At 37.0% G+C, this 17,228-nt stretch overlaps 1 protein-coding gene and 1 pseudogene across 4 annotated transcripts in view; one reads left to right on the top strand and one right to left on the bottom strand.

The window, feature by feature from the left end:
* Positions 1 to 410: 410 nt before the first annotated feature.
* Positions 411 to 17,228, bottom strand: part of LOC139814518 (uncharacterized) — a 52,508-nt gene continuing 35,690 nt past the window's right edge. Inside the window, exons 1-10 of one of the 4 annotated variants that reach the window (XM_071780828.1) lie at positions 8,830 to 9,147; positions 6,706 to 8,755; positions 4,268 to 5,436; positions 3,072 to 3,158; positions 2,934 to 2,969; positions 2,539 to 2,853; positions 2,369 to 2,444; positions 1,939 to 2,131; positions 863 to 966; positions 411 to 619 (exon numbers count right to left, since the gene is read on the bottom strand). In XM_071780828.1, coding sequence (XP_071636929.1) covers positions 2,376 to 2,444; positions 2,539 to 2,853; positions 2,934 to 2,969; positions 3,072 to 3,158; positions 4,268 to 4,555 — 795 coding nt within the window. In that variant the 5' untranslated portion in view covers positions 4,556 to 5,436; positions 6,706 to 8,755; positions 8,830 to 9,147 and the 3' untranslated portion in view covers positions 411 to 619; positions 863 to 966; positions 1,939 to 2,131; positions 2,369 to 2,375. Of the gene's footprint in view, positions 620 to 862; positions 967 to 1,938; positions 2,132 to 2,368; positions 2,445 to 2,538; positions 2,854 to 2,933; positions 2,970 to 3,071; positions 3,159 to 4,267; positions 5,437 to 6,705; positions 8,756 to 8,829; positions 9,148 to 17,228 lie in introns of those variants that run through there. The other 3 variants (XM_071780826.1, XM_071780825.1, XM_071780827.1) reach the window with 3 other exon arrangements.
* On the top strand, positions 12,566 to 13,566 carry LOC139814901 (uncharacterized; annotated as a pseudogene).

The following is a 17,228-nucleotide window of genomic DNA, read 5'->3' as shown; positions in this document are numbered from 1 at the left end:
CTATTTATCTTTAACATTTCACTATTAACCCTATTATACACAACTGTCAAAATATACAATGACAGCTGCAAATGAAGTAAGCGCAGCAAGAGAACCAATCGGCATCGCGGAAAAGCGACAACAATAAACTTCACATCTCCTTTTTAGAAAAGATAGTAATCCAATATTTTAAACGTCCGTGTAAATATATAAATATATAAAAAGCCCGTGTAAATATATTAATTAAAAAAGTAATTTGTTTCCGAACATTTGGCAACTTTTCTTTTATTGCTTCCACAAAAGTTTCGTGGCATCATTAATTTTTAAGACTACAAGTCAATAAAAAGTGCTCCCCTAAGCCGATGTCACGTAGAGATGAACGATTAATTTAACTTGATTATTAATGCAATATAAAAATGGATACTTACCGCGAACAGCAAGTGCCTTTGTGGGATTCAGCGAGGGCTTCGGATCACTCTTGGTGCGATTGGATGGTGCACCTGTTACGCTCGATTCTTTCAGTTCCTTATCCCCAAAAATAGCGAGAGCCATATTTTTTACGAACATCCCGTCTGAACGTGCATTAAACACGGCAGTCATAGGTCATTTTACTTATCCAAATATTCTGGCCACAGTGTACCTGTTATTTTCAAAATAAATTCTTTAAAACACCATGTAATAAACTTCTTTTCATAGGCTGACATGAAGCAGCCGGAAGTTAAGAGCATGCGAAAGATAGCAGTTTCAGAATATTCTTTTTTTGCAAAAATGCGTTGGCATTTTGAAGAGAAGCGAATGTAAACCACATGTTAATGCGGAAATGACATTTGCAGCCTAACTACATTATTCAACCAAACTGTTAATTCAATATACTTTGGCTTACCTTTTCTTCATTGCCATCTTTACGGATAAATCCCGGGAGCGGAGGTTTATTGATGTCTTCGAGATGTACGTTTTCGTTATTGTCGCCTGCTGCTGTACGAGCACCTGTAATTTTTTAAATTAGGGGAGGCCGGGGCTAAACCGCCAGTTTTTTTTCGGTGCCAATTTTTAACAACAAAATAAATAATTTTAGTTAAATGTGGTACACCACTGTAAAGAGTAAACCTTTAGCTACAAAATTTATATAGGAAATTTTTATCTATGTTGCTTTGTTTAACTAGTATAGACCAAAAACGACAACGGTGGAAAAATTGAAATCTCAAAAATGCCGGGGTTGAACCGCCACCCCCCCCCCCGGGATAAATCAGTTTCAAGTTTGATCGCCCATGAAATAATAGAAATCTACACTGGATTCGTGTTCAGCATGCATTACTCTTTATAATCAGCATGCATTTATAATCACGTACCTCAAGATTTGGAAAGCAAATATTATTGCAGATATTACAAAATTTCCACGCGCAGAAAATTTCACTTTTCACCACGAAAACACGTTTGCCCTCGTAAAAATCATAACACGGCAGGTAACCTGCCGAAACTCCGTTGGTCACATGGGTACCATAAGCAGCGTTTACAATGTTAATAGCGAGTTCGCACAATATACCAGGTTCCGAGATATTTGATTTGGCGGTTCAACCCCGTTGGCGGTTTAGCCCCGGTCTCCCCTACTTTTATACATATTTATTTATGTAATAACACGGAGTCATGTACAAAGAATTTTGTTTCACAATTTTGGAAGTAAACTACTTTCATTGACCTAATAAATCAGGACGTTTAAAAATACCTTTAACGACAAAAATATTATGACTGAAAGTTTTTTCACAATTAGAAATACTTTTTTAATGACATTTTTAATGACATCATCACAAAATTAAAATATTTTTATTAACACGCATTAACAACCGTGTTCGAGACTCTCAAAGCCATTGTTATCCATATATTTTTAGTAATATATTTTTTTTTAATAGCATGGATGGAGACTGGAATATTCACCATTATCGTGTAACAAAAAGTACTTACTCTGTAGCTGCTTCCAGTTGCTCTCTATCGTGCTGAGGGATTTCAATACTGATGCTTCAAATTTTTTACGTGACTGTTCCGATTCTTCAAATTTATTCGTTAGTTTTTCAACTTTTTCATTTAGCTTTTGCAGGCAATCAGCAATATTCACTTTTTCTATTTCTTTTTCTATCTTCTTTGAGCGCGATTTATCCTATAAATACAATATTTTTTTATTTCTGATATATACATTTTTATCCTCATCTAACAGTATTCAGAATAAGACACAAATGAAGAAAGAAACCCCTGCACCAACTCAGATATTTGCATATTGCTTCCTCATAACTTTCCGCTTTATTAAGAAGTTTTATGATGATGGAAAATGTGTTATGATAAAACAGTAGCAAGTTTCTACAATTTCAAGGGTTTCTTCTCAGTTGCATTCACTTACGCTTGTTTTACGGGCTTGTTTTACGGGCGTGCTTCTTTGTAAGATGCGATTTCTTCTTTTTAGAATGTTTTGCATGCTGAGGATATAATAGATTTTTTTAAAGGACATTGCAAATTGTGACTCAATAACTTCATAGTAGATAAAAATAGATAGTAATTCTGCCTTCACACCTTGTTATTATTATTCGAATTCGATAAACCTGAGTGAGTCACGCTTGAAAGCCCGGCAGATTCCGGCTCCGGCTCCGACGGAGGAGGGACCAATTTATCAAAATTTGATGCCTTATTCGACGGAGTCGCATCTTTTGTTTGAGATTCACTGTTCGGAGGTAGCATTAATGAACCATCCAAGGAAACCTCAACCAAAGGGGACTTTAAAACTTGAAATTTTTCCGGGTATTCATCTGTCGTAAACGAATTATTTGACGACAGTTCAACGCTTTTTATCGGAGACGCTGTATGGGGTGTCGCAACACTGTCCGAAATCTACAGAAAACATGATTTGATGAAAGGAGGTTCTGTTTGAACTAACAATAAGTTGATAACAATTACAATTTGCTACTCACTTTAGAATCTTTTGAGATGTCATCTGATGAAGATATCTGAAAAGTTAACATAAAGTTGTAAATGAAGAGAATATTTGCAGCGATAGTATAAATTCTCGTCTAATAAAGTTTTTACAATTTGTTACGGTTCTAACGTACCTCCGATTGATTCAGTTGCGCTATGCCCTCCTTCAACTTTTTCTTAATTTTACTATCTTTTAACACTTTTATTCTTTTATCACCTTTCTGGAATATACGTTATGTGCTCAATTTCAGGTTGATATCTTAAGGGGGAAAACCTGGTTTATAGGGTCTAAAAAATCGAATTTCCAGAAGTTGTCTTAATCGATAGTAGCACTATCTGAGAATATCCTTTTAAAATTTTAGGCCGAAATTCAAAGTACTTTTCGAGTTACAGCCTCGAGAAAGTCATGCGTGGGGCAAATATACATCTGTTCCGCAAACTTTAATGTCAACATTTCTAATTTTGTTTTTCCTCTATCTGTCTTTGTCTAACGAAATGACATCAGCCTGCGTGTATATTTTTGTGGAAAATATTTTACACGATTTCTTCGAAGCCCACATTTTTTTTACAGGCTTTCAATCTCAATTTCAACGGTACATTATTGTTTGTGCACGTATTCTGAAGAGTGGGAACATTTCATTTCGTACAAATAACCTATACAACTGTTTATATTAGAAAATATGGTTATGAGGTGACAGCATTTTTACATTTTTTTCAATTATCACTATTTTTTTACATTCCCACTCTTCATTAGTAAAAACAGTTTTTTTTAGTTTGTGTATACGATAGAGAAAAATCTAATAAATCGATTGAACTGTTTCTGGGCTTGTTTTATAAATTAGTACCTCTATTAGTTAAACCAAAATGTTTTTGAAAAAAGTTAAATTAGACTAATTTTATTGGAAGAAAACGTCGAAATTTTTTCGTGAAAATCGTAACTTTCTTTCCAAGTCGTATAAATTATTCAATTTTCGCTTTTCTTTTAATTTTTTTGGTTTAACTAGAAGGTAATTACATAAAGTTAAAGAAAAAAATTGATGATTTATTGGTTTCAAACAAAAATTACAATCGCTAGAGTGTACACAGTGGAACAACTGCACGGCTTGGCACTACCAACATGACTCCATTTTTAAAACAAAGATGTCAATATTTTTTAATAAAAAAATTATTTTATTCAGTTGAAATAAGTAATAAAAACGTCCTTAAAATTTGGAAGTGATTGGTTTTATTATAGCTGAGAAAAAAATTTCTGAAAATCATGCATTTTTAAGCCTCCTAAACCAGGTTTCCCCCTTAAACAATTATTAAAAATTTTATTAATGTAACTGACCTTATTTCCTTTTTCTTCTTCATTATCTTCTTCTCTATGCCTCTTTCTCTTTTTTAGCAAATCACCTTGCTGTTGTGATGTTTTTTTGTAACTGTTTATTTGCTCTCGTTTCTCTTCTGTGTCTCTTTCAAAACAGAAACTTTCCTTTTCTTTACTTCCATCTTTTTTGTTTTTATTTTCCATTGTTGCCTGCCAAAGATTGTTTTTGTGTGTATGCAAAATTAAATCCATTTTTGTATTGTTAAAAATAACGGACCTTGTTTTATTCAACACGACTTCAAAGTACATAAAAAAATCATTCAAAAATTATTTTTACAAAGCGTTTTAATGTACAGGAATTGATCTTCTACATTCCCAAATTTTTGGGAAAGAAGGCGATGTAGTCTTTGATTCCGGTAGAAAAGTGTATTACTTTGCATTGAACATTTTCGGCGTTAACAACTAGTACATCCCCTTCTGTGTCTTGTACTTCAAACAGATGGTCCAATTGTACTCTTCCCTTAAACATCCACGGAGTTATTAACATTTCACGACCGTATAGGTAACATGTATTGTTGACAAGTACAAAGCTGTAAATTTTAATTATTTTCTTTGATTTTATTTGTACTACAGTATCATCTGTTTTTTGTGGACGAATGTATGAGGTACTGCGCAACACGATTTCCTTGTAAATACATCGATTAAATACTTTAACCGGTATCTGTACTCCATCTAGGTGATTCATCATCACTGTTTGAATCTTTTTGTCGTGTCGGCCTGTACCGATCAGTGTCACACCATTATCACTTTTCACGTAGTTTACCAGACGATTTGGTTTAAATAAATTATGACAGTAATTACGACAAGCAGGCACCGTTGAAGCATCGTTGATATTTGATTTAATAAATTGTTTTTTTAATACTAAATTTGCAATTTGATGGCTTACACCGTGAGGCGCATTGATGTGGCGTTTGAAATAAAAAATTCTATTTTCAAAAGGAAATGTTGAACTTGCCCATAGCGGCCCACTTTGTCTAACCGATTCACATAGGTGCAGCATTGAATGCAGATTGAATGTCATTACTTCCTCCCCGTACAGAATTTCACACTCTCCCACAAATTGAAGCAGATCACATTCGCATTTTCGAAGCTCTGCTTCGCTGATCTCGCTTTTCAGCAGGGTGTTAACGCTTCGAACAAACAAAATATAAGATTCGAAACATTCGTCGTTGAGTATCCCTTGTAGGCATGGTACACTGTCAAATAACAGCCAAGATTCCCATTCCGATGCTTTCCACTGTGACGACCGCGACGATGTCCTCACGGTCTCGCCGGCCGTGAAGGAGCGCGCAGTCGCTTAGTTCACTAAAGACTTTACGACAAATCAATCGCGACAAAACTCTCAGAAACCCAGATGGTAGCTCGACTAAATTCCTCGAAATATATTGGGCGCCAGGTGCGATTCCTCGCACCACGATCCACAAGATCGCAATTCTCTCAGGTGTGAGTTTCTTCGGGCAATCGCGGTCGGAGGAGGAGAGGGAACGTAGCTCAGTTAACACACGCAAATAACAATAATGCAAAAATAATGTATTTGACAGGAAAGATTACGTGAAAATAAATCGGCAAATTGTTTCAGACTGAATCGGTGAATTACAATTTCAGAAATTACTTTGGAATAAATCGGCAGGTTTCTTTAAATGAATCGGCGACTTACAATTTTTTTCTCAGATATTTTTCTGCGGAACGCGGGAACTATTAGATACAATAACGCGGAAATTAACCTAAGGACGCAACTTATAAGACGCAGTTACACGACCGCGATACACAATACGCGATTACACGGACGCAAGACACGATACCTACGCGCAATGACTTCCCAACTGCCGATCGTTCCCAGCTGGTAGTCCCGAAATACCTACGCGCAATGACTTCCCAACTGCCGATCGTTCCCAGCTGGTAGTCCCGAAATGACCATCCGCGACGTCTCGCAAATGGTCCCAAAATGGCTAGACGCGGGCCTCCCGCGAAAAGCCCCAAAGATCTAAGACCGGTGCCTCACGCCCCGGGACGTGATTGCGCGAACATTACTCCCCCGTTCTGCGACAATACGGTCCACCTCGGCGCGAAGGACACCTCGCTACATTACGCACCATGGTTACACAAAACGCGATTACACGAAACACAAAGACACGACGAAAACTACAACGAATCACACGGTGACTGTCGGCCGCGTACTATTTTTCGGGCAGGGCGATCCCACATTACTCTGTTGGCCGGGCCCTCCGTCAGTATTCCATTCAATAAACGCGATGCTACAAAATACTTCGCGATACAGTACGCGATTCTCTAAGCACGCTTCCCGCAACTTTACGCGGCTCTCGGAAGGGCCCCGGCCGTCAGAACGATCTTACGTGTACTCAAACGTGAGTTACGAGGTACTCGAGTAGTGGCCTTACAAATTCCGCAAGCTCGGCTGCCGGTCTTCTCGGGATGTCGTCCCTCGCCACGCCAACACGACAGTGACGATCCTCTAGCCCGGCGGGATCATGGTATAAATACAAGGGTATGCTCTTGCGCATATTTCCGAACCCAGCCAATCAGCGACTTGTCTAAGCTTACGTCACACTGAGCGGCACATTTAAGCAGCGAATCTGTAATAGTCATTTATAAAAGCATTTTGAGCGGACAATATGTGAATACAAAATAATGTTGATCATTTATGTGAGAGAAAATTCTGTTTTATAAATAAATAAATATATATAAACGAAAATATATAAATATAAAAAACGCACGTGACATACGGATAAACGCTCATCGTTTCCCGAATTTGTCTCTCGTTGTAGATGTTAGAAACGTTATTGTTATTTGACGAATTTTATAATTATTTTATGTGGGTTTGTCTAAATATATGATATTACAAAAAATATTATTATTATTAAGAAAAAAAGAATTGTGTGCATTGAATAAAAGTCATTGCGACGTACCGAAAAATTTCACATAAAACGAGATTTTAATTTCCAGTCATTTATTTTTAAAATTCTGCGAATTATTAGTTTTAATCAAAACTGGTCGGAAAACGATTGGAAAAGAATTGTCAGCTGAGACGCAAAACAAAAATATATTGTGGCGTACGACATAAAGAACTATATATGCAGAGGAAAGATGCAGATAAAAGATCAAATAACAATAAATGCAGATATTTAATATACAGGTTTTTTATTAGTAAATTTTGACATCTTTCTTTTTTTTTGCCTGTGATTTGCGATTGCAATCGCTCGGTTCATTTCGCGCAGCCTAATATATGTCCTAGTCCTAATGAGGCATAGTAATGCCTCTCTCGGTATTTTAATTTTCAATTGTGGTTCTATTATTTTTGCTAAGTTTTGAAATATAAGATTTTCTTTATTCAAAAACTGGATCCGTGATATTTAGCAAACTCAATATTCATTATACGAGCACATTGTAATAATTTGTCACTCGGATACATACATTTTCCTCGCGAAATAACTTGCAGCCAATCTTGGTCACCCGTTGTTTCCAATTGGCGCGTTTCAATACCTAATGTTTTATCTGTGCTTTTAAATCTAAATGCTACGTATCCGGCTATATATTTTAAACTCTCTTCTTCGATAGCCTCGCTAATATTAAAATCTTCTAATTTCTGTAATAACTGTTCTTCCTCATAACTTGGAGTAAGATAGAAATTTTCAAAAATATAACTTATTTGGCCTTTCTTATTTGGTCATTACAAAAGATTTTAATGTAGCCCTCTTGACAAAATAGATTGAGAACCTCTAGTCTAACGTTACAAGAGTCTGGACAAGATACGTGAACAGAAAGAATGTAATAACTTTATAATTGTGAAATACGTATTGGCAAAAAATAAACGTTAGCTTGTGAAACTGTAATTCTTGAGTGTACGAACAAGTAGAATGTAAGAACAAGTAATTCTTTTTGTGTTTACGTATTGAAATCTGTAATCATGTATGAAAGACGAACATTATCGAGTTTGAAAAAACGATTTATAAGGAGCTCGCGTTTCTCGATGCGTTATTTAAACAAACGTAGTTGCTCTACTTAAGTATGTCAAACGATATCGTTCTATAATTACTCATCGCAATAATAAACGTACACACACGTGCACCGTCGATATAAGGTTTCTATATTTGGATCGATTAGTCACTAGTTTGGCGTGATGGTTTCTTGGCGCTCGACCAGCCCCATGATTTATTTACATGGGAAAAGTTGTAAAATATCAGTTGATCGACAATCGGATTTATCTTCAATGCATGAAGTCTGGAACGCGTGATCCTTGATATATTTTCTGTAGTTTCGAAGTTATGAGAGTTTGGAAGTTTGATGTTAGTGGAGGTACTGCATGGAGATGCAACGTCGGGATAGCATCAGGACGTATCTTCCTAGTTCGTGTAGGTGAATAACCTAGTAGATGTTTTTGTAAGGGCTTCGTAAAAGCTTCATCAGCAAAATGCTTCGAACATATCCTAGCTGAAGCAAACAAGGTTTAAGGTTCTTAAATATATGCTTTTAATATATGCTTATTACTATATAAAAGTACATACCATATTTTGGTGAAATATTTTCTCTTCCGCATGCTTGACGCCACTTATTACACAGTGCTGGATCCTTTGGGAAGGAAAAATATTTTATTTTATTTCCTTCGATCTTTCTGGTCTTTGCCAGATAGTTCCCACACCCTTTCACATTACACGTCATTGCGTACACTGTAATAATCACAAACGAATTACTCGACATAAATAGCGAACCGAGCGAACGCAGCCATTGCGAATCACCGAGTACATCCGATTCATTCCGATGCTACACGAGTATGACGTAAGCTTAGACAAAAGTGGTGGGAATGCGCAGTGGTCTGACACGGTATGAGCATACCCTTGTATTTCTACCATGGGCGGGATCACGTCGGGCCCGCGCCTGCGCGCGCCGTGCTTGCAAGCCCTCCTTGCCGATCAGCCCTATGCGAGCTGAGCGCCTCCCGCTTCCGTCGGCGCCCCTCGTGGCTTCCTCGCTCGCCGGCGGCAAGTTTGAAAAGCCTATTCTCGAGTCCGGCTGACCGGGCCGCGACTCTGGTGCCGGTGTACGACGGCCAGGCTGGCCAGGCCATGGCTCCGTCGACCGGTAGGCAATGCTCCGTGGCGATCTCCCTCTTTCGCGATTCGGCAGGCTTCATCCCGGCGAACATCGGGGCTGATGCGCTCGCCCTGCGAGACGCTCCAAGCAACGTCGGCATATGGACCCAATCGTGACCCGCCCGCCGGCCAACTCCTACGTAGAACGCCTCCCGTAAACTCCCTCGGCGCGACTCAAGTCGTTACAATTTCCTCCTGGCCATCTACTCGATACCTGAAATCCTCGGAAATAATATAATGTACCGAATTCTAACGCTGTCGCCCCGCCTCGCTCCGGCGGAGACGACATCCCGGATGTTTCCCCCGGTCGAGCTACCGTCTGGGCAGGGGACGTGACTATGTCACGTCACACCACTTTGGTGCATCTTTTATCGGCCATACCAGTCTCTGAATTTCATGCGGTCGCTTAATTTTTGATCGACGGTTATTTATTTCCTCTCTATCACTTGGCTTTAAATAACAATTCCTTGAGGCTGTAGTCCATATGCTCCATAATTGTTTGGCCACACCTAGTAATACACCGTGCATGTAATCTATGGGGAGACCCCAAACGCAATTAAAATGATTCATCCGCAGCAGTTCCGATCGACCTTTTACACCGTTTATCGTTAAGCCGGCGCGATAAATCCTTTCAACCTTGTCAACGTCTTGTAAGTGACTTTCGTGTGATCTTAATTTTGGATCGATGCGACACATTGGATATCGGTATGCACTACCATCATAAAATCCATACGCATAGCACCAACTACATCCGTAATGTCCGTTGAACTGTACGCGAAACTGTACAACTGGACGAGCTACTGAGTCCATGCATAGTAGAAGACAGTAAAATTTATAGTTAATCTTCTCTCCGGTCAATCGATGTGTAAAATTTACTCCATTATTCATTAGATCTTTAGCCTGATCGATGAAAATTGATAAATACATCTTCATGAATTCAGGCTTCGGCTCTTTAGAAGTCACAAATAGTCCACCAAGTATGACGTTACGAAATCGAACGCGAGGACTCAATTCATTAATGTGAAGTTGGATTGGCCAGAAGCTACGACTTGAACTCTTAAACATTGGAGCGCCATCTGTGTTTACATTATAAGTTAAAGCTCCCGGTAAGAGTTGTTGGACTTTCTGGTACAGACGACTGTCATATATGTCGCGTATTAATCCATCATTTGGTGTTTGTTTTATTGATTCAATGGTCTCCAATAAATCTGATTGCATACTTGCATCACTCAGCATCATCTTCAGTTGATATTTTACATCAATAGACAGCAAATTGATTCGAACTTTCTGACGAAAGTGTATACTGCTTCTTACAAGATACACATTCAGTTCGCACACGGCACATTTTTTCAGCCAAACTTTTCGAAGCTATCAGTTGGTAGCAATTCTTAGTTTCGCAATAGAAATGTAAATGTCATTTTATCGCGAGGTGGATTAAAAATTTTCCTCTTGCATAATGAGTTGCATTCCAGCATTCAAAATCAGGACCAGCTACAATCTTAACGAGATCTATCAAGTCATCTTGATTTTGACGCGTGAGATTTTTTGTCACTGCATATGTTTCTATCATTAGCAATACATCCGATACCGTAAGATGAGATTCGGGAAACATCACGGTGGTACCATGCATCTTATCAATATTGAAATGTAGATTGGATTTGTCTTGGGATTCGTCCTGGGATCCGTCTTGGGAATCGTTTTCATCTGCTGAAGTCGATTCACTTTCATTATTTTCGGATTGGCTTTCGCTTGAAGATAGGTTATCGGCTATTTGTTCAATGGAATCTTCGTTTGGATTCTCGTCCAGTAACATATAATTACGATCGTCAGTAGGTCCAATAGAAGCATTCGACAATGTGTCGAAAAGGAAATCATGTCCCTCGTTCAGTGGAAAACCAATGGTTGGTACTTCATTCTCCGACACAGCAGGAAAAATAAAATTAACTACAGAATTTGACGTTCCCGGTTGACAGCTTGAAACATTTTCATGGGGGACATTACTTTCTTCGTCACCTGACGCATTCAACACGACATTACTTTCTCTTTTTGTCTTTTTGGCTTTATTACGCCATCTATCACGTGTTCTCTTGCAAACGTGTGTAGACTCATATGATGATGAGAGAATAAGCTTATAAACTTTCTTGTTTTTTGTCGGATCTATCGCGAAAATACATTCAACTAATCACTTTTACTTATCGAAACAATATTTTTTAGAAGAATAAAGTGACATTAATAGATGTTCTGTATCAATAGTAGTAATATGTGCCCAGATAACCAAGTGTGACATAACATATTGATTACATATAGAACAAAGTATCGATACAAATATAATATTTGCGCATACAAAATCGGATGAAAAACTTAATTAAAAAAAAAATAACTGTATCAACACATAATGACATAATTGGAGGAAACTCTCCATCTGACGTTTTATCTGAAAAACTGTCTTTCCAGTTAAAATAGTTAGTTAAATAGTTAGTTTGCCAGCTAAAATAAATTAAAATCTCGAAAAATAAAATAAAACCGAGTTTAGTAGTGTGGACCAGCTTTTTTAAGACGGAATTCAGAACTCTCTTTATGCACACCACAGTCTACAGTGTTCCCAAAACTATAAATTTTAATTAAAAAAATAAAATGTAAATAAATTTTTCGATAATTTATCTACAGTTATGGACCATTATTATTAACCAAAAAATTCACGTTACAAGGAGATTAAAATTGAAAAATGTTGACAAGTTCTTATATCACCATTTTAACCAAAAAACCGTACAAAAATTAAACCAAAAAAATCATATTAACCAGAAAAGCTTTAATTTTAAAAATAAGTAGCGCATCTCACATGATACATAAGCTAAATAAGAAAACTTTGAACATAATATAGTAAAATATTAAGTTACTAATTAGTAACCAGCATTCTACTTCAATATCAAATTAAGTAACTTCAGATTTTATATTCAGATGTATGTGTGTGTGTTACTTACGCTATTGTGATATGTGCTACATGTGAATACATTTACTTTGAAAAAAACAAAATATTGTCACTCGTGGAACATAATAACCAATCACCATTATTAACCGGAAAAATTACATTAAAAATGAACCAGAAAAATCATATTAAGCAGAAATTATTTGCAGTTGTTAAACAACCCAATTACCATTACTAACCAGAAAAACAATATTAAAAAACGAAAAAGATCACATGATCTGTTTTACAAAGGAAAACGAGTCGTGGAAAGTTCTGTTAACAAATCTAATAGAAATTTGGACGGAGAATCTGACAGACGAAACTATATTTCGCAAATGTCAGGTATTCAATTCGTCTCAAGTACCTCACATACATTATACACATTTTACATGTACAAATTACAATTTTTTATACTTCAACAAGCGTGAATCATATAAAAGAAAAGTATAGATTGAAATTTATTCTACAAATAGCGAGAATACTTCGCATTTTTCTGAGTAGGAAAATCATTTTATATCATACACTCTTGTATATAATGAAATGTTAATTTGTAGACCATAAATCCTCTTTTAACTCTCGAGGCTTTTGACTGCGAGCAACTGGTACTAGATATGTTAAATGTTATCCCTCAACACGTGCACACTGCACACAAGCGTTCTAGGAGTTATTGCATATCGAATAGAACTACGGAGAGACAAGGATTTCGTAAAATTGAGATTTTCGTTGGATCTTCTCAAAGGAACGCCGCAGCATTTTTGGGAGAACGTGACTATTACTACGTTTTGCGCAAGCGTTACTTCTGTAGTAACTTACGATAATTCACTCGTTTACGCGGAGTAAATTATCGTAAGTTACTACAAAATCCCGTTTACGCGAAGGAATTATTGTAAGTTACTACAGAAGTAACGCTCGCGTAAACGTAGTATATGCCTCACTGCTTGTCGTCAATAGAACTGTATCGCCGACACAAGATTCTGCTGGATCTGGTAAAACAGAAGGATGAAGAAATCGCAGAATACAAAGCGGAAGGCGCGGAGTTGATTAGGAATGCGTTTCTTGCATAATAGGCGGATATCTTTAGAACTGAAAGTTAAAAATCATTATTTGTATATTGTAGAATATATCGCTACGAACTCTACGAAGCCATTCTGCGAAAAATTGTTATTGTTATTGTTATTGTTATTGTTATTGTTATTGTTATTGTTATTGTTATTGTTATTGTTATTGTTATTGTTATTGTTATTGTTATTGTTATTGTTATTGTTATTGTTATTGTTATTGTTATTGTTATTGTTATTGTTATTGTTATGTTATTGTTATTGTATTGTTATTGTTATTGTTTTGTTATTGTTATTGTTATTGTATTGTTATTGTATTGTTATTGTTTTGTATTGTATTGTTATTTTATTGTTATTGTTATTGTTATTGTTATTGTTATTGTTATTGTTATTGTTATTGTTATTGTTATTGTTATTGTTATTGTATTGTTATTGTTTGTTATTGTTATTGTTATTGTTATTGTTATTGTTTGTTATTGTATTGTATTGTATTGTCATGTCATTGTCATTGTCATTCATGTCATTGTCATGTCATTGTTATTGTTATTGTTATTGTTATTGTTACACTCTTGCACATAACGAAATGTTAATTTGTGGACCATAAATCCTCTTTTAACTCTCGAGGCTTTTGACTGCGAGCAACTGGTACTAGATATGTTAAATGTTATCCCTCAACACAAGCGTTCTAGGAGTTACTGCATATCGAATAGAACTACGGAGAGACAAGGATTTCGTAAAATTGAGATTTTTGTTGGATTTTCTCAAAGGAACGCCGCAGCAGTTTTGGGAGACTTGTCGTCAATAGAACTGCTTTGCCGGCACAAGATTCTGCTGGTCTTCTTCCAGCAAAGTTCCAATTTTAAAAATAAGTAGCACATCTCACACGATACACAAGTCAAAAAAACATAAGAAAACTTTGAATATAATATAGTAAAATATTAAGTAATTTCTATTTTTATGTAACTAGCTGCTTACCCGGGCTTCGCCCCGGAGAACATATGTAATAAGACACGCAAAATAGTCTCTCTCTCTCTCTCACACCTCTCTCTCTCACACCAGATTACAGAGACTAGTGAACTGCTGCATTAGATTCATATATAACTTGCGGCGGGATGAGCATATTACTCAGTATAGGCGTCGCCTGGGATGGCTTTTGGTGGAAAATAGAAGGCGGTACTTTCTCGGGTGTCAGATGTATCGGATACTCTATTTGTCTTCACCTTTGTACTTAAGCGAACTTTTCACTCCACTTGACCCATTACTCAGAAGATCTGACCGACTTGCTGCTTTGTCTCCTCAAATCTTTCATATTCTTGCTCACAGAACGGTCACCTATAGAAATTCCTTCCAACTTTCTTCCATATATTTTTGGCATTCTCTTCCCGTTGAAATTACATCTGCATCTTCTCTTGCATTATTCAAAAGCCTTCTTCGTGAGTATTTGCTTTCGTCTGAATCTGAGTAGTGGGTCTTTTGGACTTTTGTTCTTGCGAATTGCTGTATTTCTATATTTTTTTTCTTTGTAGTTATTTTTGCGTAGCGTTATTCTCTTAGTTTTAAGTTGCATTAATTTTAAGGCGAGTTAGTTGTAAGTTAGTTTTAAGTGCGTATTGTTTGGGAGAGAGCATGAACAGGTTCTATTTACATGTGTTCATTGCATATTGTATTCATTCTTTGCCCTTTAGCTATTGCTTGGGCATAATAAACAATCAATCAATCAATCAATCAATCTCTCTCTCTCTCTCTCTCTCTTTCTCTCTCCCTCTCTGGAAAATTTCGTAACCAATTTTCAAAAAGATACCGGTTCCCAAAAAGATCGGTAACGAAAAACGATACAGTTTATAGCACTCTCCGGAAAATTCTACCCCCGTTTCATATACAATTCTTTGAGATTCGGTCAATTATTTCCCGAAAAATTGAAAAAATTAGAAAAACCGGTTTCCATAAAATCGGTAACGAAAAATTATACACATCATAGCACTCCCCGGAAAATTCTACCCCTGTTTCATATACTTTTGGTAAAAATTCGGTCCACTAACGAATGAGTAGTTCGCGGACAAACGGACGGACAGACAGACAGACAAACAGTCGGGTTTTATATAATAGTATGAAGTATGATTATATACACTTGCAAATTTGCAAATATATATCTTATTCTTTGTAGACTACATAATGTACATAAATGTAATTACAACTTCGTATAATTAATCATATTTACACATAACAACACATAGCAACTCGTAATGTCAATAACTGACGGTAATCATAATTGGAATAACATAAAATAATCACAATAATAAATCCACAATTGTATCGCTACCTTGCAAGAAGACCGGCACAATTTAAAAAAAAAATCATGCGTGTGGTCGCCACGCGCGTTAGAAGTGAAACTTCTAAAAGCAAGGCTTTGCCATAACTTTTCTGAAATTAATACATAAACAATGCAACGGAATTAGTCACTCCAAGCCGCCCGCAACTCGAAAATATAGTGTTATATGCAGTTCTCACTATATCCGTCTTGCCAGTGCCTACGCCTGATCGAATTTTCGTGACGCGTTTTTGAGTCGCAAAATCGAATTTACTTACCGATCCAAAAAAAGTTTTACTTTGTACGTCTGTTGGTCGAATTTTCGTGACACTATTTGTGACGTTTTTTCGTGTCGCACAATCGAACTTACTACCGTACCAATTAAAGAAGTTTCATTTCGTACGCCAATTGGTCGAATTTTCGTTACACTTTTCGTGTCGCATAATCGAACTTACTACCGTGCCAGAAGAAGAACCGTCTCACCAACGCCGTACGCCTATTGGTCAAATTTTCGTTACACTTTGTGTCGCACAATCGAATAACTTACTACCGTACCAAAGAAGTTTCATTTCGTACGCCTATTGGTCGAATTTTCGTTACACTTTCCGTGTCGCACAATCAAACTTACTACCGTACCAAAGAAGTTTCATTTTGTACGCCTATTGGTCGAATTTTCGTTACACTTTTCGTGTCGCATAATCGAACTTACTACCATGCCAGAAGAAGAACCGTCTCGCCAACGCCGTACGCCTATTGGTCAAATTTTCGTTACATTTTCCGTGTCGCACAATCGAACTTACTACCGTACCAAAGAAGTTTCATTTCGTACGCCTATTGGTCGAATTTTCGTTACACCTTCCGTGTCGCACAATCGAACTTACTACCGTACCAAAGAAGTTTCATTTCGTACGCCTATTGGTCGAATTTTCGTTACACTTTTCGTGTCGCACAATCGAACTTACTACCGTACCAAAGAAGTTTAATTTCGTACGCCTATTGGTCGAATTTTCGTTACACTTTTCGTGTCGCATAATCGAACTTACTACCGTGCCAAAAGAAGAACCGTCTCGCCAACGCCGTACGCCTATTGGTCGAATTTTCGTTACATTTTCCGTGTCGCACAATCGAACTTACTACCGTACCAAAGAAGTTTCATTTTGTACGCCTATTGGTCGAATTTTCGTTACACTTTTCGTGTCGCATAATCGAACTTACTACCGTGCCAGAAGAAGAACCGTCTCGCCAACGCCGTACGCCTATTGGTCGAATTTTCGTTACACTTTTTGTGTCGCACAATCGAACTTACTACCGTACCAAAGAAGTTTCACTTCCGTTACACTTTTTCGTGTCGCGAATCGAACTCACTACCGTGCCTAAAGAAGTTTCACTTCAATATCAGTTTAGAGAAAACGTCTTTTAAAAATTTAATCAAAAGAGAACAAGTATCCATAGGCAAATGGCAAAGTAAGTACCAAACGAAAGG

This window comes from Temnothorax longispinosus, chromosome 6 (genome assembly GCF_030848805.1).
Source record: "Temnothorax longispinosus isolate EJ_2023e chromosome 6, Tlon_JGU_v1, whole genome shotgun sequence".
Classification (NCBI taxonomy): Eukaryota; Metazoa; Arthropoda; class Insecta; order Hymenoptera; family Formicidae; genus Temnothorax; species Temnothorax longispinosus.
This window is presented reverse-complemented; position numbering and strand designations above follow the sequence as displayed.